Source organism: Platichthys flesus, chromosome 3 (genome assembly GCF_949316205.1).
Source record: "Platichthys flesus chromosome 3, fPlaFle2.1, whole genome shotgun sequence".
In the NCBI taxonomy this organism is placed as follows: Eukaryota; Metazoa; Chordata; class Actinopteri; order Pleuronectiformes; family Pleuronectidae; genus Platichthys; species Platichthys flesus.
The window spans coordinates 1,072,126-1,094,927 of NC_084947.1; the positions used below are offsets into that span (position 1 = coordinate 1,072,126).

Consider the following 22,802-nt stretch of genomic DNA (forward strand, 5'->3'; position numbering starts at 1 on the left):
TAAAATTAGCAGTTACACACAATCTCAGAAATGTCAAGTTTTGGTAAGTAGCATTATTATTGTCATTATTATGTTTCTGTGTAATGTTCATACAGTTTACATCAAAACAATAGTTTGCTTCATGCAAATTAGCATTGGATGGTGCGTTTAGCATTTAGCCTTTAGCCTTTAGCCTTTAGCATTTAGTGTTTAGCGTTTAGCGTTTAGCATTTAGCCTTTAGCCTTTAGCCTTTAGCCTTTAGCCTTTAGCATTTAGTGTTTAGCGTTTAGCGTTTAGCCTTTAGCCTTTAGCATTAGACAACGAGCATGATTCCAGTGAATTTTACTTTCAGGCGTAAATAATAATTGTTTCGAAATTTCAGAATTAAAACGTATCGTGACCAAACTAACACTAACCTTGAAACATGATGCGTCCTGATATGAACTGTTATTACTATTCATGGTCTTTTGAGGTTGTAATCAGTTAGGATGATAAGATAAGATAAGATAAGATAAGATAGATTTCTGTGTTGCAGCAGTAAAGATGACGTCGGTAGAAGAAATAAATAAGTAACATGCATTATAAACACAAGGAAATTTAAAAACACAATTACACTTGAAATAATATAAATATATAATGTGCTGTGAAATAATAATTTGTCATATTTCTTGTGATGACACTATTTTCCATCGCAGCATTTTGACTTTATTATGTTTCTAAAATCTGAGCTCTGAGGTCTGTGATGTCAGAGGAAAATGGCCTCAGTGTAAATATGAGGAATGGATTCAGCTGATTAATGCCGACAAGGCTAATATGATTGTGTTTATTTTATAGTCCCATTTGGCTCCAACACAACAGTTTCATTGTGATTTAGCAGCTTGAATCTCCTGCAGAGGGAGGCGACCCGTGATCAGGCTCGTGAATCAGCTCCTGTGACGGACAGCTGGCAGAAACCTCTGCCCGTCATCTGAGAAGAAGAATCAGAGACCGACAGGATTAAAGATGTTCGGGACGGAAGCTGCTCGGCTGAATACAAAGTCAACGACCAGACGTGAGCGGGGAGAGATCCACTCGTCCTCGTGAAGACAACACGTGATTCAACTTGAGGGAAAATGAAGGTTCAACGAGGGACTTTGAGAATCGACTCATCAAACACCAGGAGACAGAAGGAAAATAAGAGAAACCAGTGAAACCAGTGAGACGCTGGACAACAAACATCTTCACTGACGCTGACAGTTCATTTATTCAAATTCAAAGACTAAAGAACAGGATCGGTTTTGACGCGTGTGTGAAACAAGAATCACAGTAAAACAATGAACCCTCAGTTTTACAGCTGCACGTCGACATCACAGTTTCCTCCAGGATGATGAAAACATGAAGCGTGGAGATGAAGTGAGGTCGGACAGAAAGAAACGTCAAGGTCACAAGCTTGTGTCTCAGAAAACGTCTGTAGATCTTTAGCAAATTCCCTGAAGGGTTCGGGGGAGAGGGGGGGGGGGTTCGTTTGTCTTCTGCCTGTCTGATTCTGTGTTCTGAACCAATAACCTCCTGTCAATCACAGCTCATTGGAGCCGACAGAGGGAAACCAAACCTTCCACCGGAGAGTGAAACTGGGTCCGAGCTTCAGTTTGATGCTTCGATTGTTCAGAGACCAACTGAGAAAGAGTCAAGTCACAAAATGAGGGAATATCTAAATATGTAAAACCACTTTTTGATTTACAACAAATCTCATTCAGCACCGAAACATCTGAAGAATGCTCTCTATACAATTTTGACCCTGAAGCAGTGTTTTCAATTAAAGGTTCAATCTGAAAACATCCAGACTGAGTTTTACCTGAAGTCAAGTTGTGATCTCACATCTTCAAACCTGGAGAAATCTGTAGATTAAATCAGGGTGCGTTTGATTTGGTCGCCTGTTGGTGGCGTCTTTGTGCACGTGTCAGAGTTTTTCAGAGAAACTGAACAGCGTCAGATTTTTGACGTGAAGCTTCTTTATTCAGTGTTTCTTCTGGATTGAATCAGTGGATCCAGAATAAACCCGAACTGGAGCAGCACCTTTGGAAATCAATCAAATCAAGTCCCTTTTTGACGGTTCCTTTAAAAACACCCTTTGCTTTCCCTCTGTTTTACTTTTGGAAGCTCTCGGACCTCTGAGGTTCCTGCAGTGGCCTCGTGGTAATGAATGAGAAAACTCAAATATCAAATCAAAGGTCAGACACTGATTCCCCTGGAGGCTGATGATGAACGTGACTCACTGCACATGTTTCAGACGAGTGGCATCGAGCTGACGGACTGAGGCTCGCTCCGGCCAATAGGCTCTGAGAACCAACAACATGAAAGTGCAGCTGATCGTCGGAATCAGGTCTGATGACCACAGCTTCAAATCATCACCTGAGATCATCAGAAGGAAAACGACACCCGATTAACAGAAGAATCATGAATAACTTTTTCATTTCCTCTTAAAATCGATTTCCATGTTTAGATACAAGATATAGAATAAATCTCTGCTCAGGTGAGTTCGGTGGATGAAGAGCAGCAGAATGAATTCACACCATCTCTGCCTTTGTCTCAATATTAATGTATTTTGAACAGTGAGACGTTATTTACACGTTTTCCTGAAGTTTGAGCTTCATCAACACAGAGTCATTCACTGAGTGGAAGCTGCTCAGCTGCTCCTGAGACTGAAAAACACGTTTTGTTTCACAGCTTTAATGTAAAGTTATTAAAAGTGAATAACGTGAGCTCCTGACCTAACCACAGAAAAGTGATAAAGTCTTTCAGTTTGTTTTGGGTGGAACTGGGAGAAGCTTGTTTTCGTCCCGTCGGCTCTAAACTGTTGAGACAAAGAAGAGCATGCCCCCCCCCCCCCCCCCCCCCGGGCTGTTGTTCCCTGACAGGATGAGTTTACTGATGCAAAGTCAAATCCTGCTGATACACAACGTGGAGTCGAGAAGCTCCAGTAAATCAAACCGCTCCAACCCGACAGAGGGTAGGAAACCACACGATGGATGGAACTGATAATTAGAAGATACAGTAATGAGGTCATTCATCAGCGTGACACCTCATCACTCACAGGTTGGTCTGATTGATTGACAGGTTGCAGCACCACGCTCAGATTACAACCATGTGTTTAAATGGAGGAAAGGTATAAAGAGCTTTTATCCACAGAGACTTACACTAAGTCCTACACACATGTAAAGTGTCCTTGGGTCCCATATTAATACATTATTATTAAAGCCATTATTATTATTATTAATAAATGCATTCAACCACGAGGGAACAAACCCAGAACAGTTGCCATTTTGATATCATGATGACATCACTACCAGCATCACACCAGATACAGAACCCCTCACGACTACAATGAACCCAACTCTCCAACAAAGACAGAACCAGGTTCAGCTTGATCCAGACCCAGAACCCCTCTTCTGCTCTGAGGAACCGTTCACACCTGATGTTCAGCTTCAGACTGAACTGAAGAGTCTGAAGCTCTGAACACAACGAGGTGTGAACGAGTCCTTTATCCAACAAGTTCATTCAAACGGTGGAATCCTCAGACTAAGATGTTGAAATGAAGCGAGGCCACATCGGATGGTTGAGCGTCACTGAACCTTCTTCTCATGTCAGCGCTGGTGTGATCAGATCGGACACAGGCCTGGTGAGTCTCCTGCTCCTCGGCTGCAGACTGCCTGTTCACACCTGAAGGATCCTCCACCACAGATTCAACATCTGTCTGTAGAAGATGGAGCAGACAAACATGTCCTGGTCCTTTTCAAAGTTAGAGTAGTCTGTCTGTTGACTGAAATCATTTGTTTGTCTCCTTCACACTGTAGAGTTCTGGCGCTTGGTTCCTGCTCCTCTACTCGTATTAGAGGAAACACAGTGATCACACCTGGAGCCTCAGAGCCCACTCGCTCCCTGACAGATCAGCCTGTGCTATGTCAATCTTCTCAAACCAAATGAAGCAGTAACTGTTCCTCCTCTCACACTGTGAGTTAAAGCTCAGCACATCTGGACCTTCATCATGTTTGTTCAAGCTGAACATCAGAGCGCGACACAGAGACGTTCAGGTGCAGGAGGGTTTACGAGGACGTCTGAGGAAAGGACCCGGCCGTCACTCACACTCTGTTCATTCTAACAACTGACCAGTGAAAACACAACACACACAAATCTGACCTAACACAGATTCTTCACCTGAACAGCCTTCATAATAACTGACATCTGAACCTAACAGTTGTTTAAAAAAATCTATAAAATCAATGTTCACGCATCATTACTAAAATGAAAGATTATTTTCTTGTGAGGCCTTTATCACACTTTAGAATTCACAGTCCCCTGTGTTTCCCAGCATGCACCTCTCCTCCTCACCCCTCAGTCAGCTGTTTATATGCGACATCCCCCCCCCCCCCCCCCCCTCACACCTCCGGCCTGAATGAACCAATACTGTCCACATCGCCATGGAAACCGAGGCCTGCGCAAAACCTACTGAGAAAAAAAAAAATCAGGTAAACGAGACAAAACTGGAAAGAGCTGCGGGGGGGGTGGGGTGGGGGGGGGGCAGGTCTACAGGGAGCAGGATGTGGTGTCGGGCTGACGATCAGAACCGATGTGAGACGATCAGAACCGGAGATAGGACGATAGAACAGGAGCAGAGTGTTTGTGTTGCTTCGTGTCGGTGCAGGGGTCCAGACCGACACACAGTGATAACACACTGTCATTCACACACACAGTGATAACACACTCTGTCATTCACACACACAGTGATAACACACTCTGTCATTCACACACACTCCACTGCATCTTATTGTCATGCAGATGACAGTCTGAGCCTCTGCGGCGGCAGAGCGGCTTTTATTTCTGTCAACAAGCCCGACTCTGATTTTTAATGGAGGCTTGATTCCATCTGTAAATCTGTGGATATTTGTAGCCGGAGCTTTTCAGCTGTGACTCAGAAGACGCCCGGCTCATTCAGAATCTGAACGACCACTTGATGAGTGGAAACGTTCTACAATCATAGTCCACACAGGAAGATCTCATTCAGGAGCTCGAGTCGTTCTCCAGACCGACACGTGAGATATGAAACGTGCCCAGACGATTATTTCCTCATGGCGCTTTCTTTACTAATCACAGATTCATTTAGTAAACGTGTGAAGAGCCACATGACAGATTCTTATAAACCCGAGTGGTGACATTCTGTGCTCGTGTTTGGATCATGATTTTACATCGTGATCGATCTGGAAGACGGCCATGATGCTTTAACGAGATTTTGACATCTTTAACATTTCTACTTGTTTTCCTCTGATTCACCAATCAACAGAACGACGCTGGTTGTTTACTTCTGGGAGGTCACGTGACAGGAGGCTGACGAATCAGTGAGAGGTTGTGAGCGTCTATGTCATCGTTTCCAAACTAAAACACGGCCTCTTCTCTGAAGGAGTAGCCGAGTTGATGAAACACAAACAAACACGTAGACTTCACAAACCACCGCTCACACTCACACCAGCAGTCAGTTTAGAGTCTCCAGTTGAACCCGAGTCCAAAGTGCACGTATCTGAACAGGAAGGAGGAGAGATGCCAAGTCCAGCTCATGGGATCTCAACATGAACGAGCAGCAGCAGGGAAACAGAGCGGCCGACTCTTCTAGACGTAAAACGATGAATACATATCATGGTGGTAAGACAGCATCGATCACAGGTGAAGAAAAACGTGTTAATAAGTTATTCGATGGTATTAAAACAGTGTGAGGCTGACTTGCAGCTGGTCGACTGTGACGCTGCTGCTCCACAGACTCATGAACAAAATGGCAGCGTTCACACCAGAGACGTTTCAGCTTCTTCTCTGTTCAACAGGAGGAAACACGACGTCTGTCTTCATGTCACTGATCTCACACGCTGTTAGCATCCTGCTCTCAGGACCAGGTTCATTCAGGTTAATAGTGTCTGGACGGTGTCTGCAGGTAACCACAGTTTTTATATTATAATCATATTTCCACTATAATCCCAGTTGTTAGTGGATAAAAGAGTAAAAATCATCTGGAGCTCAGTGACAACCATGGCAGGAGTCAGAGCCCAGATCAGTGTTGACAGGGGATGAATCACAGCCTCCACCGAGTGACTGAGTGTGTGTGTGTGTGTGTGTGTGTGTGTGTGTGTGTGTGTGTGTGTGTGTGTGTGTTCACCAGCGAATGGGACTCCTTCAGATCAACAGATAAACAGAGCAGCTCCTCCTGTCAGCTGCAGGGAGGCAACTCGGCCTCTTCCTGCCTCCTCCAATCCCCCAAAAAACCTAACCTCCTTCTGGACATCCTCCATCTGCTCCTCTTGTCTCCTCCCTGCGTCTCTCACTCTCTCTCACTCTCTCTCAGGCTGTCACGTCCCGTTCCTCCCTCCCTGTCAAACACCTCTCTCCCCACCTCACCTCTCTAGCCCTCCATCTTCCTCCATCTTTCTTTCTCATCATCAGAAACTCTGCAGGATTTCACGAGTGGCCACAAACCTGCATGTTGTTCCCTCAAATGACCAGAAAATCCAGTCTGGAGATTAACCCTCAGACAACCTGCAGGCTCCTGAGACGCAGAGTGGTTCTGACATCACGTGTCTTTATCTCAAATCAAAAGAGGAAACAAAGCAAAATCTTCTTCCTTCACGCCTCGTCTCACACGGGAACACGTCCGTCTCGTTTACTGCAAAAACCAGGGCTGGATTAAACGGTTCTGAAAGGAGGAGGACGAGGAGGAAGAGGAGGATGGAGATGGACGACACACTGCTGCTGCCTCCCTCCTCCTCCTCCTCCTCCTCTTCATCTCCCTTCCTAAAGGAGAAAAGACAAAAAATGTGCTGTCTGTTCATCAGGCTGGTAAATAGCAGCCGACACAGTGAGACACATTCACTGGGAACAATGACACCAGCTGGGCAGCCGCAATAGGAAATAAACATCATGTGGCAGGCTCCATCCCTCATCCCTCCATCCCTCCGTCTCTCATCCCTCCATCCCTCCATCCCTCCATCCCTCCGTCTCTCATCCCTCCATCCCTCCATCCCTCCATCCCTCTGTCTCTCATCCCTCCATCCCTCCATCCCTCCATCCCTCTGTCTCTCATCCCTCCATCCCTCCATCCCTCCGTCTCTCATCCCTCCATCCCTCATCCCTCCATCCCTCCGTCTCTCATCCCTCCATCCCTCCATCCCTCATCATCATCCCTCCATCTCTCATCCCTCCATCCCTCATCATCATCCCTCCATCTCTCATCCCTCCATCCCTCATCATCATCCCTCCATCCCTCCTCCCTGAGCTGCCTCTTTGTGGCCTCACACCTGCACCTGCCTGTGCTCTGAATATCTAACATCAGCTCTTTTTACATTCTTATAATAAACGTGTTCAAATGATCAGAACGTGCAGATGCACCCGCTGCAGCTGAGTGTGTGTCTGTGTGTGTGTCTGTCTGCGTGTCGTTGTGAGTGTTGGCCTCCTACCTTCTCGGCTCCTCTGTGTTTCTTAGCGGCCGGCGTGTCGTCATGCTGCCGCCTGACAACAATAGCGCCGCCGCCTTTAGCTCCACAATCCAGCGCGTTCCTGCCCCCGCCGCAGCAGCCGTGTGTGTGTGTGTTTGTGTTGTTGTTGTTGTTGTTGTTGCTGTTGCTGTCTCCAGCTGTGGTCCGGGGGTCGCAGCGGCACAGTCCGGGGCCGTCGCGGCACAGATGATGCTCGGGCAGGGCGGACGACGAGAGGAAGACGGAGGGAGGAGGAGGAGGAGGAGACGCACCATCCCCGCTTCTCTCCTTCCTCTGCCGGACGGAGGGAGCGGCAGGAGGAGCGCTGTCCCGGTCCCGGTCCCGGTCCAGGTCCCGGTCCCTCTTCCAGCCGCGGATCATGTTCTTCCCCTTCCGCTCCTCTTTGCCTTTGGCGCATGTCGCAGCGCCGGAGGCCGCGGGGATGTCGGAGCAGACGCCTCCTCCCGCCTCCCTCATGACCGCGGAGATCATCCCGGCTCCTTCTCCTCCGACGCTACGTCCTTGGCTTTCCCGGCGCCGCAGCTGCTGCTCCCCGGGTCTCAGGCGCAGCGCAGCGGCCGCGGACCGGTCCTCCAGCCCCGGGTCCCCTCGTCCCTCCCGGCCGGCTCGGCTGCGTTTCAGCGCGGATCTCCTCGGCTCCGACCCGCCAGGTCCCCGGGTCTGGAGCGAGGGCAGGGCCGCGTGTCCGTCGGCTGAGGAGGAGGAGGTGATGGAGATGCAGGAGGAGGTGTGGTTGGGGGACAGCTCCCTGCAGCCTCTCAGCAGACCTCCATCCTCCACAGCTCGGAGGAAACGGTTCATCTCCTCCTCTCCTCGTCTCCTTGGACCATCAGCATTCAGCTCATCGTCAGGCCGCCAGGGACACGAAGCATGGAGCCGCAGGGTCAGGTCCGGTCCCCACTGGTCCTCACTGGTCCTTACTGGTCCCAACTGGTCCCCACTGGTCCCCACTGGTCCTTACTGGTCCCAACTGGTCCCAACTGGTCCCCACCTGGTCCTCACTGGTCCCCACTGGTCCTCTGGTCCTCACTAGTCCCCACTGGTCCTGACTGATCCCCACTGGTCCTCACTGGTCCCCACTGGTCCTTTGGTCCTCACTGGTCCTCACTGGTCCCCACTGTTCCCCACTGGTCCCAACTAGTCCCCACTGGTCCTCACTGGTCCCCACTGGTCATCACTGTTCCCCAGTGGTCCCAACTAGTCCCCACTGATCCTCACTGGTCCTCACTGGTCCTAACTGGTCCTCTGGTCCTCACTAGTCCCCACTGGTCCTGACTGATCCCCACTGGTCCGCACTGGTCCCCACTGGTCCTCACTGATCCCAACTGGTCCCCACTGTTCCTCACTGGTTCTTAACTGGTCCCAACTGGTCCCCTCTGTTCCCCACTGGTCCCCACTGGTCACCACTGATCCTCACAAGTCCCAACTGGTCCCCACTGGTCCTCACTGACACCACTGGTCCTCACTGGTCCCGACTGGTCCTCATTGATCCCCAATGGTCCCCACTGGACCTCACTGTTCCCAACTGGTCCCAACTGGTCCTCACTGGTCATCACTGGTCCCCACTGGTCCTTACAAGTTCCCACTGGTCCCCACTGGTCCTCACTGATCCCCACTGGTCCTCACTGGTTCTTAACAGGTCCCCACTGGTCCTCACTGATCCCCACTGGTCCTCACTGGTTCTTAACAGGTCCTCAGTAGTCTCCACTGATCCCCACTGGTCCTCACTGGTTCTTAACAGGTCCTCAGTAGTCTCCACTGATCCCCACTGGTCCTCACACACCTCACCAGGAGGAGTGAAACATTTATTCTGCTGCTCCTGAAATAACAACTCATAAATCAACACTCTGATGTTGTGTGTTTGTGTTGATGTAATAAAATGATCTGATTCAGTTTTCTCTCTTTTTTCTCTTGAAGACTTAGTTAAGTTAAAATCTCCCTGTAGTGTCCCTTTTTGGCCACGTGGCGGCGCTGCAGTGTTTTATTGTTTAATCATCAGTCAGGTGCAGCTGATTGGAGACATTTAATGAGCTGATGCATCTGTTGCTCCTTTCTGGGGTTTTAAAAATTACAATGATCTGCCACAGGTGGCGCTGGAGTAACATTCATAGGTCCACCATGTACTGGGTGGATTTATTTCAGATGATTTGACAGAAGCCTTTTTTTTTTTTTACTTGTAGCACTTTTATATTCCCACAATTCAATGTGTTTTAAATTAGATAACACATCCAGGTCCAAATGCATGAACATCTTTCTTAAAGTCTTCTTACTGTTTTATCGTCTGGGACTTTTTGTGTCAGTCTTCTGTTATAGTGAGAATATTGTTTTATACAGAGGCTGCAGTTGTGTTATTAAAGTGATTTTACAGGTGATTTAACAGAAGCTCTTCTAGTCCTGCAGCACTTTGACATGTCCACATTTAAACAGTTTAAAATTCAAATGAACATGAAATAAACTTCAAACTTTTTCTAATCGATAAATGAAGTCTGTCCCCCCATCATGGACGACAGCTTCCAACTCAAGGATAAAAACCAACAACCTTCTGTAAAGACTCTGGACGAGGGAAGAGCAAACTCATCTGTCAACACCCTCTTTCCAAATGTACATTTTCTCTACGTTAAAACACTGAGAGGAGTTTGTCAATCACTGACCAGACAGTGAGATAAGAGACGTGGGGGGGCAGCAGGAGGAAGACGAGGGGTCAGTAGAACGTCTGTAGGACATCAGACTGTCAACAGACACTGTACAGACTGACGGACACATGAGACGTGATGCTGTGCGGCTCAGGAGGCGTGTCCTGCAGCCTATAGGAGGAGAACAGTTCATTGTACATGTTCTATATCAACATGGACTAGAAGAAGAAAAAAGAGTTGTCACCCAGTTTGTTGTGGGACGAGCAGAGACAGGTCCACGGGGATTGTGTAGCTGAGATGGAAAACTGCTCAAAAGACAACTTGTTTCTCTTCAAGAGAAGTCACACGATATCCAGCCCATCGAGGACGTCCAGTCCAGCTCCACATCACCGGTAAGAACATTTACCACAACTTCTCTGCACGAGATCATGACAACTACAAAGTCCCTGAAGTTCTAAGGTTTGTTAAGTGATGTTCGACCGATACACACGTTTGACCAATCAGGAGTCAGTCTCAGCTGTCAATCATGACGTCAAAGCTCGTTTTATATACCATCAAATAGGAAATAAAACCAAACTTATCACTTGAACAAACATCAGTGTGATAAGAAGGACCTCAACCATCTTTGAGAAACCTTTGTTTTGTACACGTCCCATCTGCTAACACGGAGGAGGCAGCATTCATGACCTGTACAGCAGCCAGACACCAGGGGGCGATCAAGACGCTTCTGCCTCACTTTGGGGCGCGGTTATGTCCTTCATGTTTTTTTACACTCAATAATAATAACTTTATTTGTGCATCACCTTTCAGAACAAACCATTTCAAAGCTCATCAACAAGCATGTTGCATTGTGGGTAGTTGGCCCTGTTCATGTGTTTGATGAAGTGAACCTGACGTTTGATCTGCAGGAGCAGTGAGTTGGAAATGTTCTCATCCAGGTTCAGGGGCAGGTTTCTGAAGGTCCCTGTGAGGTCTCCTGATGTTTCCTGTTCCAGTGACGGATCATTCGGTTCATGTTTGTGTTTCAAAGATCGTCTGCTTTGTGTTTGCTCCGCAGCTCGAAAGATGAATCAGCTCAGTTTAAAGTAGCACAGTGTGTGTGTGTGTGTGTGTGTGTGTGTGTGTGTGTGAGAGAGAGAGAGAGAGAGAGAGAGAGAGAGAGAGAGAGAGAGAGAGAGAGAGAGAGAGAGAGAGAGAGAGAGAGGCAGAGAGACAGAGAGGGAGAGAGAGGGGGGGGGAAAGTTCACATGATGTTTGTGGAGTGTTATTGTGACCAGTGACCCACAGCTGATATCAGTCGGCTCATATTACACACACACACACACACACACACACACACACACACACTCTAGTGGTGAGAACACTCCTTGACCTCTCACCCTAACATTAAGTCCTAACCCTAAAGAAATTATCTGAAATTGTGAGGACCTGTCAAAATGTCCTGACAACCATAGAAAGACATGTACACATGTACAGACAGACACACACAGACACACACAGAGACACACTCACAGGGGACAACAGAGCCTCGTTCCAGATGAACCTCACAGCCTGAGATGAATCTGCCTCAGACATGAGGAGCAGGTCAAACCACTGAAGCAGGATTTCAGCAGCAGCTTCAGAGCATCGAACCCTCTGCTGCCTCGGAGACTCTAACAGATTGTTGTGCGACCCCGGCTGATGTGCAGATTGCACCAGAACAGGCCCATATTGGTTTAGGAATATTTTGGCCACATTAGTGTTTTTACATGTGAGCTACTTGAGGCCCACAGATCCATTCTGTCTGTTGCACAAGAAGCTAGAAGGGCCACTTCCTGAAGTGTCCAACATCTGTGTGTTATCTGGGGAGAGACCAGAATCAGCTTTCTGCTTTGAGCAAGATCCATCATGCCCACTATGCTCCCAGCTCAGCTGCCCTCAGGCGCATCCTCACTGGTTGTAAAGTAACTCTCTCAAAGCAGGTGGAGACACATCCAGGTACTGAAACACAAAGAACTGCTACCAGTGCTTTGCCTCCTGAACAGCCAATGAACGTCCAGGGACCTGGAGTGGTCAGTGGAGGAGGCCTGAGACTGGGAGGAGCTGGTGGATGGAGCCCAGTGGAACCTCCACCCTGCACCTTGCAGGAAGATGTTGATGAAGCGAATCAGAACAAGAGAGCACCAGTTGGCCCAGTGGAGGGAACCTCTGGATGAAGTGTCACATGAGAATCAACAAGAGGAAACCGATCAGATTTCATCTTTTGTTTTCGATTCATGAAAGAAAAAAGTGAAAAAACAGAAGGAGGTTTTTTTTCTGTAAACTGAGCCAGAAAGAGCCTCATGGGAAATCACCCAGTGTTCCCAGTGACACCGAATATCTGAACCCGATCCCTCACGTGACCAGAACACAGAAGAACAGGACCAGAGCTGAAGTGTGCAGCAACGTGGAGGAGAAGCTCTGTGGAATCAAAGCCGATCAAAGGTTTCAACATACACACACACACACACACACACACACACACACACACACACACACACACACACACACACACACACACTCACACACACACACACACACACACACCACCTTGTCCAGGAGCTCTGATTGGCTGCGTGGGGGAGGCCCTGCAGGATACGCCACTCCCACAGGCAGGTGAAGGAGCAGAGGCTCAGTCCACCTCCCAGTCCTCCCAGTCCCCCCAGCAGCCTCCAGGACAGCAGGACGACGCCGGCGTGATGACAGAACAATGTGTGAACCAGCAGACGTCTCAGGAGGAGAACAGGAAGTGTAGCAGAGGAGCCAGAAAGCAGGAGCAGAGGGACTATCAGTGAGTGTGTGGATCCAGACAGGAGACGTGTGGAAACACAGAGTGTTGTGTGGTTGTTGTTTTTATCAGCAGTTGTGTTGGAGCAGTTTCAATGTGACTGTGGTTACTTTACTTTCTGTTAGGGACAGTAAAGTTGCCTCAAACATTTTCTTGACACATTTGATTTTAAATATTTTCCTGTTCCAGCTCCTACAATGTGACTTTTACTCCTTTTTCATCATGTAGAATTATAAACTGGATTAAACTCAGTTTCCTGCTTGTTGGTGGAACAACACAATCACACTGACTCTTAATGTAAAACCACCACGTGAATAGTCCTGAGTCGACCCTTAATGATGAATGGGCCAAAATTAGCTTATCAAAGAAAACAGGAGTGTTGGAAGCTGAGCGAGCGTCAGGTAACAGAGTCACCAGAGTCATGTCAGGGACACGTGGAAGGTCATGAGTCAACATGAGAATGACCCAGATGACTTCACATGCATTTGTTTTTCATTTAAAAAAACAACAACAACACAAAGTGACAGTGAGGAGGCTTCTGATGAGGCTGATCAGAGTTTCATTCACAAGAACTATCTGACCAGATGCGTCTAAATGTTAATTTATTCAAATGATTTTACACATGAAGCAGTTTTTTCAAGTCCTATCACTTTTGTGATGAGGCCTGATTGACCCCCAGGGGGCAAAGTCCCTGTGGTGACCCTGTGATTTCCATTTATTTAAAACAAACAGTTAACTGAAGTAATGAAAGCCTTAAAGCTACAGAAGAGTTTTAGTAGAGGCTCCTCTTAATGGTAATAACTCAGGTGCTGCCTGAAGGCTCCTTTCATTTCTGTTTTTAACTGGATGACCACAAACTATCTGCCACATGATGGACCAGGAGTTGTCATGGTCCCCTGAGGATGTACAGACTCAAGAGGTCTTGGTCTCTGCTTCTTTCTAACTGTGTGTCTTGGTTGCTGGTTCAGAACCAAATGATTCTCATGTTCCCAGGTTTCCGTCCCTCTGCCCTTTCTGACTTCTTCTGCCCACTGAAGTTTCCAGGTGGAGGTTAACTCACTGTGATTTCCTTCAGTTCAGATGTAGAGAACGTGACGGAGGCTCCTCAGAGAAGTGGGAGGACGATCAGCGAGACGGATCAGGAGCTGTCCAGCCAGAGGAAACCAGCGTTAGTCCGGTGAGCAGCTGGTTGGATTTCTACTATGAGACGATCAGTACATGAGATTCTCATCAATGGTTCTGGAAGCTTCACAGAGCAGCTCATCTCAACATAAAGAATATTACAATACGACAATGATAAATCAGAGGTTAGACGTCACCAAAAATTAGGAGGGTTAGTGTTCGGAAACAGGATTGTGATGAGGACATTTAAGATTATGAATAGACAGAGGTCAGCAAAGTTAATTTTAATTTATAATGTGGCCATCAGGTATTGAGTTAGCTTGTTCTTGTGTTGTATAAATGAGTTAGTAAATCCATTTTCCATTAACCTGAATTCATTAACTTGTATTATTGACCTCAGGATGTGGTGGAGCCCCAACATGGAGCTAAAAGAGCGGGAACACGTGACTCATCTGGACACAAACATGAGTCTGACTGTTTATTGTGTGTAGTCACAACTTAATAAGAAGCCAAGTCTCTGATTGTGTTTCTGCTCGGCAGCTTTAAAAGTCTCTTTACCTCCGTTTTACAGCTGTAACATCTGGAGGTATTATATAAATCCATTTGACTGAGTGTGCAAAGGGCTGCAGGCAGACATGTCACGTAAGGAGTGATTTATATAATGTCATATTAGTTTCATAATGAGATAACTCCTCTCTGTCTCTATTGACTCTGCCGTCTGCAGGTCCAAGACCTTTGACCACTCTCTGCTGACTCAGGTCCAGATGGACTCAGACTCCAAGTTAGACAGGAAGAAGTCTCACTACAGCCAGGTGAGCGTTGCACCGTCAACTCCAACACACAGTTAATGACACCGTGACACTGTGACATCATGACACCGTGACATCATGAGAGCTGCTCTCATACAGCTGCTGGTTCCTGTCACACATCACTTCTGCTGACTGACTCTTTCCTAACCTCCTTATCTGATTCACTGGAACTGGGTGAAACGGGTCTGACCTCTGACCCCGTCACTTAGCAGCAGTGTCACGTAGCAGAGTGATTTATAAGCTTATTTAGCTGAAGTAGCTAAGTCCGAGCTGGTTATCAGTTGAGTATCAATATAATTATTATCATTATTAACATATTTATCTCACAGCACAACAAAATATAACACGTACAGCTTCAAATCAAAATGTTTTATACAGCAAGCATCATTCAGCATTATGTATATAAGCATGTTATTGTTTCCTGATCATGTGTGTGTGTGTGTGTGTGTGTGTGTTGTTTTGTGTTGTGTTGTGTTTCAGCTGTCTAAGAGCAACTGCCAATACCATAAAATATTTAAGGAGATCTGCAAAGAGGAGCAGCTGAGACAAAGTAAGTCTCTCATGACCACCGCTATCTGCTCCACCTTAAATACTGAATGAGGGTTTAGATAATGGACGCGTCCCAGTTCAGGGACAGTGTCCTTCAGAGGACAGGAGGACAATGAAGGATGAAACTAAATGGAACTTCACCAGCAGGTCACATTGTTAGCTCCTTTGTGATTGGTCGCCGGCACGCTATGAATCCTGGGATACGTTGTTCTCTCAGAAGCATCCGTCCTTTGTTTGTTTGTTGACAATTGATTGAAGAGGCTTTAGTTATGGATCAATTAAACATTAGGTGATGATGAAATCCTGTTAACCGAGTTGCTGAGTGAACCTAAGTCTGGATCCCGTGGGTAACCTGATGTTCTTCACCCGTTGGTCAGGCTACACCTGTGCTCTGCAGAAAGACATCCTCTACCAGGGACGGATGTTTGTCTCCGACCACTGGATCTGCTTCCACTCCAAGGTGTTTGGCAAAGACACAAAGGTATTTGAACCTGGGACGTGGATGCAGTTTTTGGAACATCCCTCTGGACGTTGGTTTGAATCCACATTTACTTGAAGTAGCTTCTCAGAGAACTCACAGTCAGCGGTGAGCATGTGAGTGCAGGACTCGACTGTTCATCCTGATGTTTGTCCCTCACAGATTGCCATCCCCGTGACGTCTGTCAATCAGATCAAGAAAACCAAAACTGCCATCCTGGTGCCGAACGCTCTGGTGATCGCCACCGCCAACGACCGGGTGAGCGAGCTTCATCCTCTCACCTTCACATCTGAGCTCACGTCCATGGAGAGGATGTTCTGGTAGTTTTGCCAGTAGACTCAAACATCTGGTCACTAATCAATCATGTGTCTTCTGTTGCAGTATGTGTTTGTGTCCCTTCTGTCCAGAGACAACACCTACAAGATCCTGATGTCCATCTGCCTTCATCTGGAGGTAGGACCGGAGACATTTACCACATGTGGCTATGCACTAGTGTCAGGAGACTCTGAGCTGAGGTCAAAGCTGATTTAGCATCCAATCAGAAAGCTCCCTGGACTGTTTAACTAACTCCACAGTGTCTTTAGACTCTGTGCATCGGGACCTAGGCTGTCTCACTTATAGATTAAATGTGCAGGTGTGTTTGAAGGTGCTGGCCTGAGGTCTCTGTCACGTGGTCATACATTCAGAGCTATCGGCTGCTGTGAGCACCAATCAGTGTCCAGGACAGTTCCCTCCTCAGCGTCATGTTTTTACCAGACACGTGGACAAGGAATCAAACAGCTGGGACACGTGTCTAGAACCATGTGCACGTGAACTGGATTTCAACCTTGAGATTAAACAGCTGGTTTGATAACTGCACTTCCACTAAGTCCTTAATAGTTTCTGGACATTTTGAGCATAGGAATCATACGTCTGGTTTCTCACAACATGTTTAACCTGTGTTTACAGGAGAAGAGTCCCTGCAGCAGCCCCGTCCCCTCCTCTGCAGAGAGCAGCTTCAGAGGTCAGAGGTCACCGCTGACGCCTCGCTTCCCTCTGGTGAGTCAGCACTAAACCAGTTTCTATCTCTCTACGATGTTCTTCCTGAAGCCTCAGCTCACATGTTGCTCGTGTGCAGAGTTTCACTGGTGACTTCATCGACCTGGACGAAGCAATGAGGCAGAGGAGGCAGGAGATGGAGGAGAGCAGCAGCTCCGACTCGCAGACGCCCGACTACGAGAAGATAGCAGGTAACGTGAAGGCACCTACTGTAGATACCAAGACTGAGCCGGCGTCTTGCTCAAGGACACGTCAGCAGGGGGGGACACTCATGTTTCCTGTTTATAAGTCGTCTCCACCGTCTCTTCTGCTGCAGAGTTTCCTGTTCCTCCGTTCCTGGACGTGTTGAAACACACGGACCGAGCGGCGGCTCCTGAACATCAGGGCCAGCAGCACAAGGTGAAGAACCAGAATCAGAACCAGCCTCAGAACCAGCAGTCCTCTGACAACAAGCGGAACGAGACTCAACGTGGTACGATGATTCCTCCTCCTCCAGGAGAAGATCCAGACCTGCCCTTGTTTCTGTGCTTCTCTGTAGCATCTCTGTGCAAACACTGTTTCCTCATACAGATGTGTCATGGTGGCCATATATGTTGTAGGTGAACACCAGGGTCTCTTCGAGGCCCCTGAGCTCCTCGGGCCCCTGAGTCACTGCCCATTACTGTTTTGAGTCAAAGCATGTCAAATTGTCTTTTTCTGATTCCAGGTTCAGGGGTGGTGATTGACAGCAGGACAATGAAACACGTCTCTATCAACACCCTGCTGTTCATCTACCTGTTCCTGTAGGTTTACTGTCATCCATCCATCCATCTATCATCCATCATCTATCATCTATCCATCAATCCATCAATCTATCATCTATCATCTATCATCTATCATCCATCCATCCATCTATCATCTATCATCTATCATCTATCATCTATCATCTATCATCTATCATCTATCATCTATCATCTATCATCTATCATCTATCATCTATCATCTATCATCTATCATCTATCCATATATCCATCAATCCATCAATCTATCATCTATCATCCATCCATCCATCCGTCATCCATCTATCATCTATCCATCCATCCATCTTAATATCATTCACCTGATTTATTAAACTATTCAGTCTCTTGGATAATTCAGATTAATCATTAATTCATTAAGATTTCATCCAGTCACCCATCGTATATTAATGAATTAATCTGTAATTTGTACTGTTTGTGTGTGTGTGTGTGTGTGTGTGTGTGTGTGTGTGTGTGTGTGTCCTCAGAGTGAGTGTGCTGGTCCTGTCCTCCTGCTACTTGGCCTTTAAGATCTTCTCGTTGGAGCAGACGCTGACTGCACTCGGCTCCGTGGCAGAGTTCACTCACCACAGGGCGTGAGTTCACATCCCGTCAGGGACACTGAGTCCAAAACGTCCTGGAAGACAAAGACTGAGACACAGTGATACAGACTGAAGAGCTCTGTTTTATTCTGAAGTTCTGCTTTCACTTCAGCTTCCTTTACAGTTACTGACTCTAGTGATTTATATTGAAAGTACAGGAGAATATGATTTATCTCTTTATTCTACTTGTTCATACTTACAAATCTTTCTGAGGTTATTTATTGATTCACGTTGTTTCTTTCAGGAGCGACTTCCTGCAGGGAAGCTCTGACGTGAACGCAGAGTTCTTCTCTGAACTTCTGACGATCAACCTGATGAAGCTGGAGAAGGTTTGTCTGTCAATCAAAGACACACAGACCGTATATAAAGATGAGAGCTCCCAGAACGAGAAGCCAAAGCATCTGGATCGCCCCCTGGTGGCTGGCTGCAAGTTCACTTTAAATACATCTCAATTTGTTTTCTCTTACTTTAGCTAATTCTTCGTAAAGGTCAATGACCTATATCACAGCCAGCCACCAGGGGGCGATCAATGTGTTTTAGCCTTACTTTAGGGAGCTGTCATATCGTCCATATGTATTTATACTCACATGGTTCAAATCCGTTCTACTAACATCAAGATCTTTGTCTTTATTCTTTAAACTCAAACTCATCAAGGTCCAGTACTCATTTATATAAAGTAAATGAAATCTATGCAGGATAACACTATAAACGTCAATGTTTACAGTTTAGTTACAGATAAGTAAAAAAAGAACTGGTTCATATTTTAAATAATTTAATTTATAGCAGTAATATTATTACTATCTCATGTTTGTATGTAACATCTTAATCTGAGAAGTAATTGGGTAATAATTAAAGTATAATATTAATCAAAACATACTTGAGTAAATGTAATTAGTTACTTAAATCTATATTTGAAACCAGTCGACAGAAAAGTTTCCAGAGTGAAACCAGACGCTTGTTGCTGTTAATCAAACATTTATAGTCAGAGATCTGATCCCAGAGCAGCAGCAGGTCGTGTGTAAGAAGAGCTGCTGCTGCTCTAGTCCCTGCAGAGGACACACTCATCAGATTATATCAAGGAACCAGATTCAGCAACAAGGAAATACTTAACTAATAAAGCGTATTATTAATAAGTTATTATTATATCAGCTATACTAACACGTGTCTGCTTCTCCAGGTGCAGAAGAATCTTCAGAGACTTCTGGACGAAGCTGCCTGAACGAATCCAGATGAACGTGTTGTGAACAGATGTGTAAATATTCTGTAAATATCTAGTTTATCAGAACAGATGTTACAAACTCACACGACCGATGTGAATAATGTGAACTGGACAAACAATCTGCAACCGCTGCTCCACCCCTGCAGCCCAGGGAGAAGTTGAACCACCAGGGGGCAGCAAACACAGGATCCAGCTGATGATGAGAAGCTCTTTAAACCTGCAGCAGTTTCAGCTCAATCTGTGATCAGCGACCGATTGGCTGATTTGAAATCAAACCTTCATGGCACATTTATAAATATGACATTCCTCCAGGATTGTATCTGCTCAATGAAAGATGTTGTAGGAACAGTTTTTATTTTGAAGGCTGTGACATTTCAAATGATCCGTGTCAGAGCAGGAGCAGAATAAAAGTCCTCGGCTGTTTCTGGTGTTTCTGAGTCGCAGCTGGAAACATCCACAGAAACCTCCTCTGGTTTGTGTCCAGATGTAAAAGTGTTTAAACATCATGAAGATAAATCTCTCTCTGCTGGAGACACTCGACTGTTACACAGACCGACATCCCCGTGATTCTGTAAATATGAAAACTGTGTTGATTTAAACGATGTGGTTTTGTTTTTCCTCTGTTGAGCAATAAAGTTATTTTGGCTCCGAACGTTTGTCTGAGTTCTTTTTCTTTAGAACTTCAAAGGACTTATTTTACATGAAAAAGAACCCGAGTGGAAAAGATCAACGTACGACAAAGTGCTGATGATATAAAGAAGTTATGATTGACAGGTGAGGCCGACTCGTGATTGGTGGAGAGTTTGTATCTGCGTAAACTTTAGCAGTTTTTAGAGCTCATTCTATATAAAGATGATTTAAATGAAAGAATATTTCTAACAGTTATTAAGAATCTAAACTAAATTCTTCCACCAGTTCCTTGATTCAGTGACACTCTCTCCTCTTGTAATCCTACCCACGACCCACAATGCACTGGGGGGCGTGTGGGGGGTTTCTAAGGCGACCATGACAGTCAACAAACATGGCTGAAGCTGCCGGGACGACACCGCAACACGAGTGAGTTATTAACCTCCAATAAACTACAGTCTAGATTTAATTTCATTTGATCTGTGATTCTTTAAACCTCAAAACGTTACTAAATAACACATTATTTTGATTTTTATACAGAACATGAAAACACGTTTTTTATGTTCACTATAAACATACATTCATCTTTTACCATAGTTAATCCAGTCACAGATGATTCTGATTCCATCAGATGAGCTCTAACTCTCTCTCTCTCTCTCTCTCTCTCTCTCTCTCGCTTTCTCTCTCTCTCTCTCTCTCTCTCTCTCCCTCTCTCTCTCTCTCTCCCTCTCTCCCTCTCTCTCTCTCTCTCTCTCTCTCTCTCGGGTTTTCAGTGAAAACTTTACATTGACTGTTTCCTTCAGTTCTCAGTTGAGAGGTTTGATCAGTAACTTATGTCTCATGCTCCGAGGTCGTGGTCCTCACACGTCCAGACGTTCTCCGCCCGACATCCCATGATCCCCAAACTGTACGTGATGCCGTGGAGACAGGACATGAAGAACCAGAGGCTCCTGGTGAAGGTAGATACCTGAGGACCAAACTAATGAATCTGATCATCTTCACAACGTGAGGACAAAAGTTCTCATGAAGTAAATAATCTGACACTAAGGGAAGGAGTGCAGCAAATGATAATGTACATATATGTAACATCAGTCATTTGTGTGTGTGTTTGTGTGTGTGTGTGTGTGTGTGTCAGAACGCTGCTCTGGCAGAGATACCTGTGGTTCCTCTTGAAGAGTCTTTGTGTCTTTGTGGTCGAGAGCGTCTCGTCCACAGTCAGGACGTCAACCGCCACCTCGCCTCTTCTTCCTCCTCATCTTCCTCTTCATCGTCCAGCTCCTCGGCTCCTCTCAGCCAATCAGGACTGACGGCTCATCACTCCTCCCACTTCTCCAGGTAAATGTTCAGGTTGTGTCTCAGTGAGAAATCCAGACAGTTTGAAAGTGATGAAGATGTTTTTCCTGTTTCCTGCAGGTTCAACAGCTCCGTGGTGACGAGCAGACGACTTCACACAACCTGACACGTCACACACACACACTAATAAACTGATCTATACAAACAATCTGATTATACAACTGAAGAACAGCACTGGCTTTCCTCTAATAATATTCAAAACAATACATTATAATGGTATTATATTGAGTTGTTGTTTCTGTTTGCAAACATGTTTTATTATTATTAGCAGTAGTAGTAGTAGAAGTAGAAGTAGAAGTAGAAGTAGCGTCACTAGGAGAACAGTTCTCTTGTTCACCACAGGGTGTCAGTGTAATCTTTGTAGTTGCCAGGTAGCGTTTATAAATTTAACGCAAACGTTTGAAGAAAATAAATACGAATAACTTTTGTCCTTAAATATGTCACTGTGTTATTATGTTATTTTGATAAACGTGTTATTTTTGTTAACCTAGATTATAAAGTGATTAATAATTAGTTGAAAAACATTTATCCACAAGAAGTAGAATTTTAATAATAAAATTCAACAAATCAAACTTGTATTATTGTATCTTTAAAGTTTGTCATTTATGATTATTATAAAAGCTAGTTATTACTCTTAAGTTGAATTAAACTTTATTGCAGCACCGTCACATGAACAGAAGAACAGTGTTTGACATAAAGCAGCTGTTGTTCCCTATGCTAATGACGAGGCTGCACACGCACGCGCGCACACACGTAATACGCACACACACTCTCACCTCCTCCGCTTGTCGTGGCCTGTGTCTCGGTGTGACACCAATATGACTTCTGTAGCACACAGACACACACAGACACACACACACACACACGCACACAAAGTTGTGCGTCACTCAGGGTTTGTTTCATGTTCGAGGTTTTCACTGTCTCCTAGGGCGCGTGCCACAGTTGGATTCGTAATGGACACCAATCCATCCCTTTCCTCTCCAACTCCTCCTCTCCTCCTCCACTCATCATCTCTTCCTTCTCCTCTTCATTCTCCTCCACTCATCATCTCTTCCTCCTCCTCTTCTCTTCCTCCTCAACTCATCATCTCTTCCTCCTCTTCTCTTACCTTCCTTCTCTTCCTCCACTCATTATCTCTTCCTCCTCCTCCTCCTCCTCTTCTCTTCCTCCTCCTCCACTCATCATCTCTTCCTCTTCTCCTCTCCTTCCTCCTCCTCTTCTCTTCCTCCACTCATCATCCCTTCCTCCTCCTCTTCTCTTCCCCGTCCTCCTCCACTCCATCATCTCTTCCTCCTCCTC

The 22,802-nt window shown here is 46.0% G+C and overlaps 3 protein-coding genes across 3 annotated transcripts in view; 2 read left to right on the top strand and 1 right to left on the bottom strand.

Moving 5' to 3' along the window:
- The window catches only part of znf608 (zinc finger protein 608), a 34,492-nt gene extending 25,177 nt beyond the window's left edge, over window positions 1-9,315 (bottom strand). Inside the window, exon 1 of the mRNA XM_062381264.1 lies at window positions 7,453-9,315. Within this exon, the coding sequence (XP_062237248.1) occupies window positions 7,453-8,292 (840 nt within the window). The 5' untranslated portion in view covers window positions 8,293-9,315. The remainder of the gene's footprint in view (window positions 1-7,452) is intronic.
- A 3,460-nt stretch (window positions 9,316-12,775) lies between these two features.
- On the top strand, window positions 12,776-20,175 carry LOC133936027 (GRAM domain-containing protein 2B). The gene is made up of 14 exons (XM_062381293.1): window positions 12,776-12,933; window positions 14,006-14,107; window positions 14,777-14,864; window positions 15,342-15,411; window positions 15,788-15,891; window positions 16,051-16,146; window positions 16,270-16,341; window positions 16,837-16,926; window positions 17,006-17,117; window positions 17,243-17,398; window positions 17,633-17,708; window positions 18,191-18,298; window positions 18,549-18,633; window positions 19,482-20,175. Exons 1-14 carry the CDS (start codon window positions 12,842-12,844, stop codon window positions 19,521-19,523), a joined length of 1,293 nt encoding a protein of 430 aa, XP_062237277.1. The 5' UTR covers window positions 12,776-12,841; the 3' UTR covers window positions 19,524-20,175.
- A 341-nt stretch (window positions 20,176-20,516) lies between these two features.
- LOC133936197 (sperm-associated microtubule inner protein 10-like) lies at window positions 20,517-21,976 on the top strand. The gene is made up of 4 exons (XM_062381306.1): window positions 20,517-20,579; window positions 21,001-21,109; window positions 21,286-21,485; window positions 21,564-21,976. The coding sequence occupies exons 1-4, from the start codon at window positions 20,545-20,547 to the stop codon at window positions 21,607-21,609; spliced, it is 390 nt and encodes a 129-aa protein (XP_062237290.1). The 5' UTR covers window positions 20,517-20,544; the 3' UTR covers window positions 21,610-21,976.
- The last annotated feature ends 826 nt before the right edge of the window (window positions 21,977-22,802 follow it).

Bases quoted from the DNA above. Each gene is read 5' to 3' on its own strand.
- LOC133936027 (XM_062381293.1), top strand. From the start codon at position 12,842: ATGACAGAACAATGTGTGAACCAGCAGACGTCTCAGGAGGAGAACAGG. The intron at 17,118-17,242 runs GTAACGTGAAGG...CTTCTGCTGCAG, and splicing joins CGACTACGAGAAGATAGCAG to AGTTTCCTGTTCCTCCGTTC. The intron at 18,299-18,548 runs GTGAGTTCACAT...TGTTTCTTTCAG, and splicing joins GAGTTCACTCACCACAGGGC to GAGCGACTTCCTGCAGGGAA.
- LOC133936197 (XM_062381306.1), top strand. From the start codon at position 20,545: ATGGCTGAAGCTGCCGGGACGACACCGCAACACGA. The intron at 21,110-21,285 runs GTAGATACCTGA...TGTGTGTGTCAG, and splicing joins ACCAGAGGCTCCTGGTGAAG to AACGCTGCTCTGGCAGAGAT. The intron at 21,486-21,563 runs GTAAATGTTCAG...TGTTTCCTGCAG, and splicing joins CACTCCTCCCACTTCTCCAG to GTTCAACAGCTCCGTGGTGA.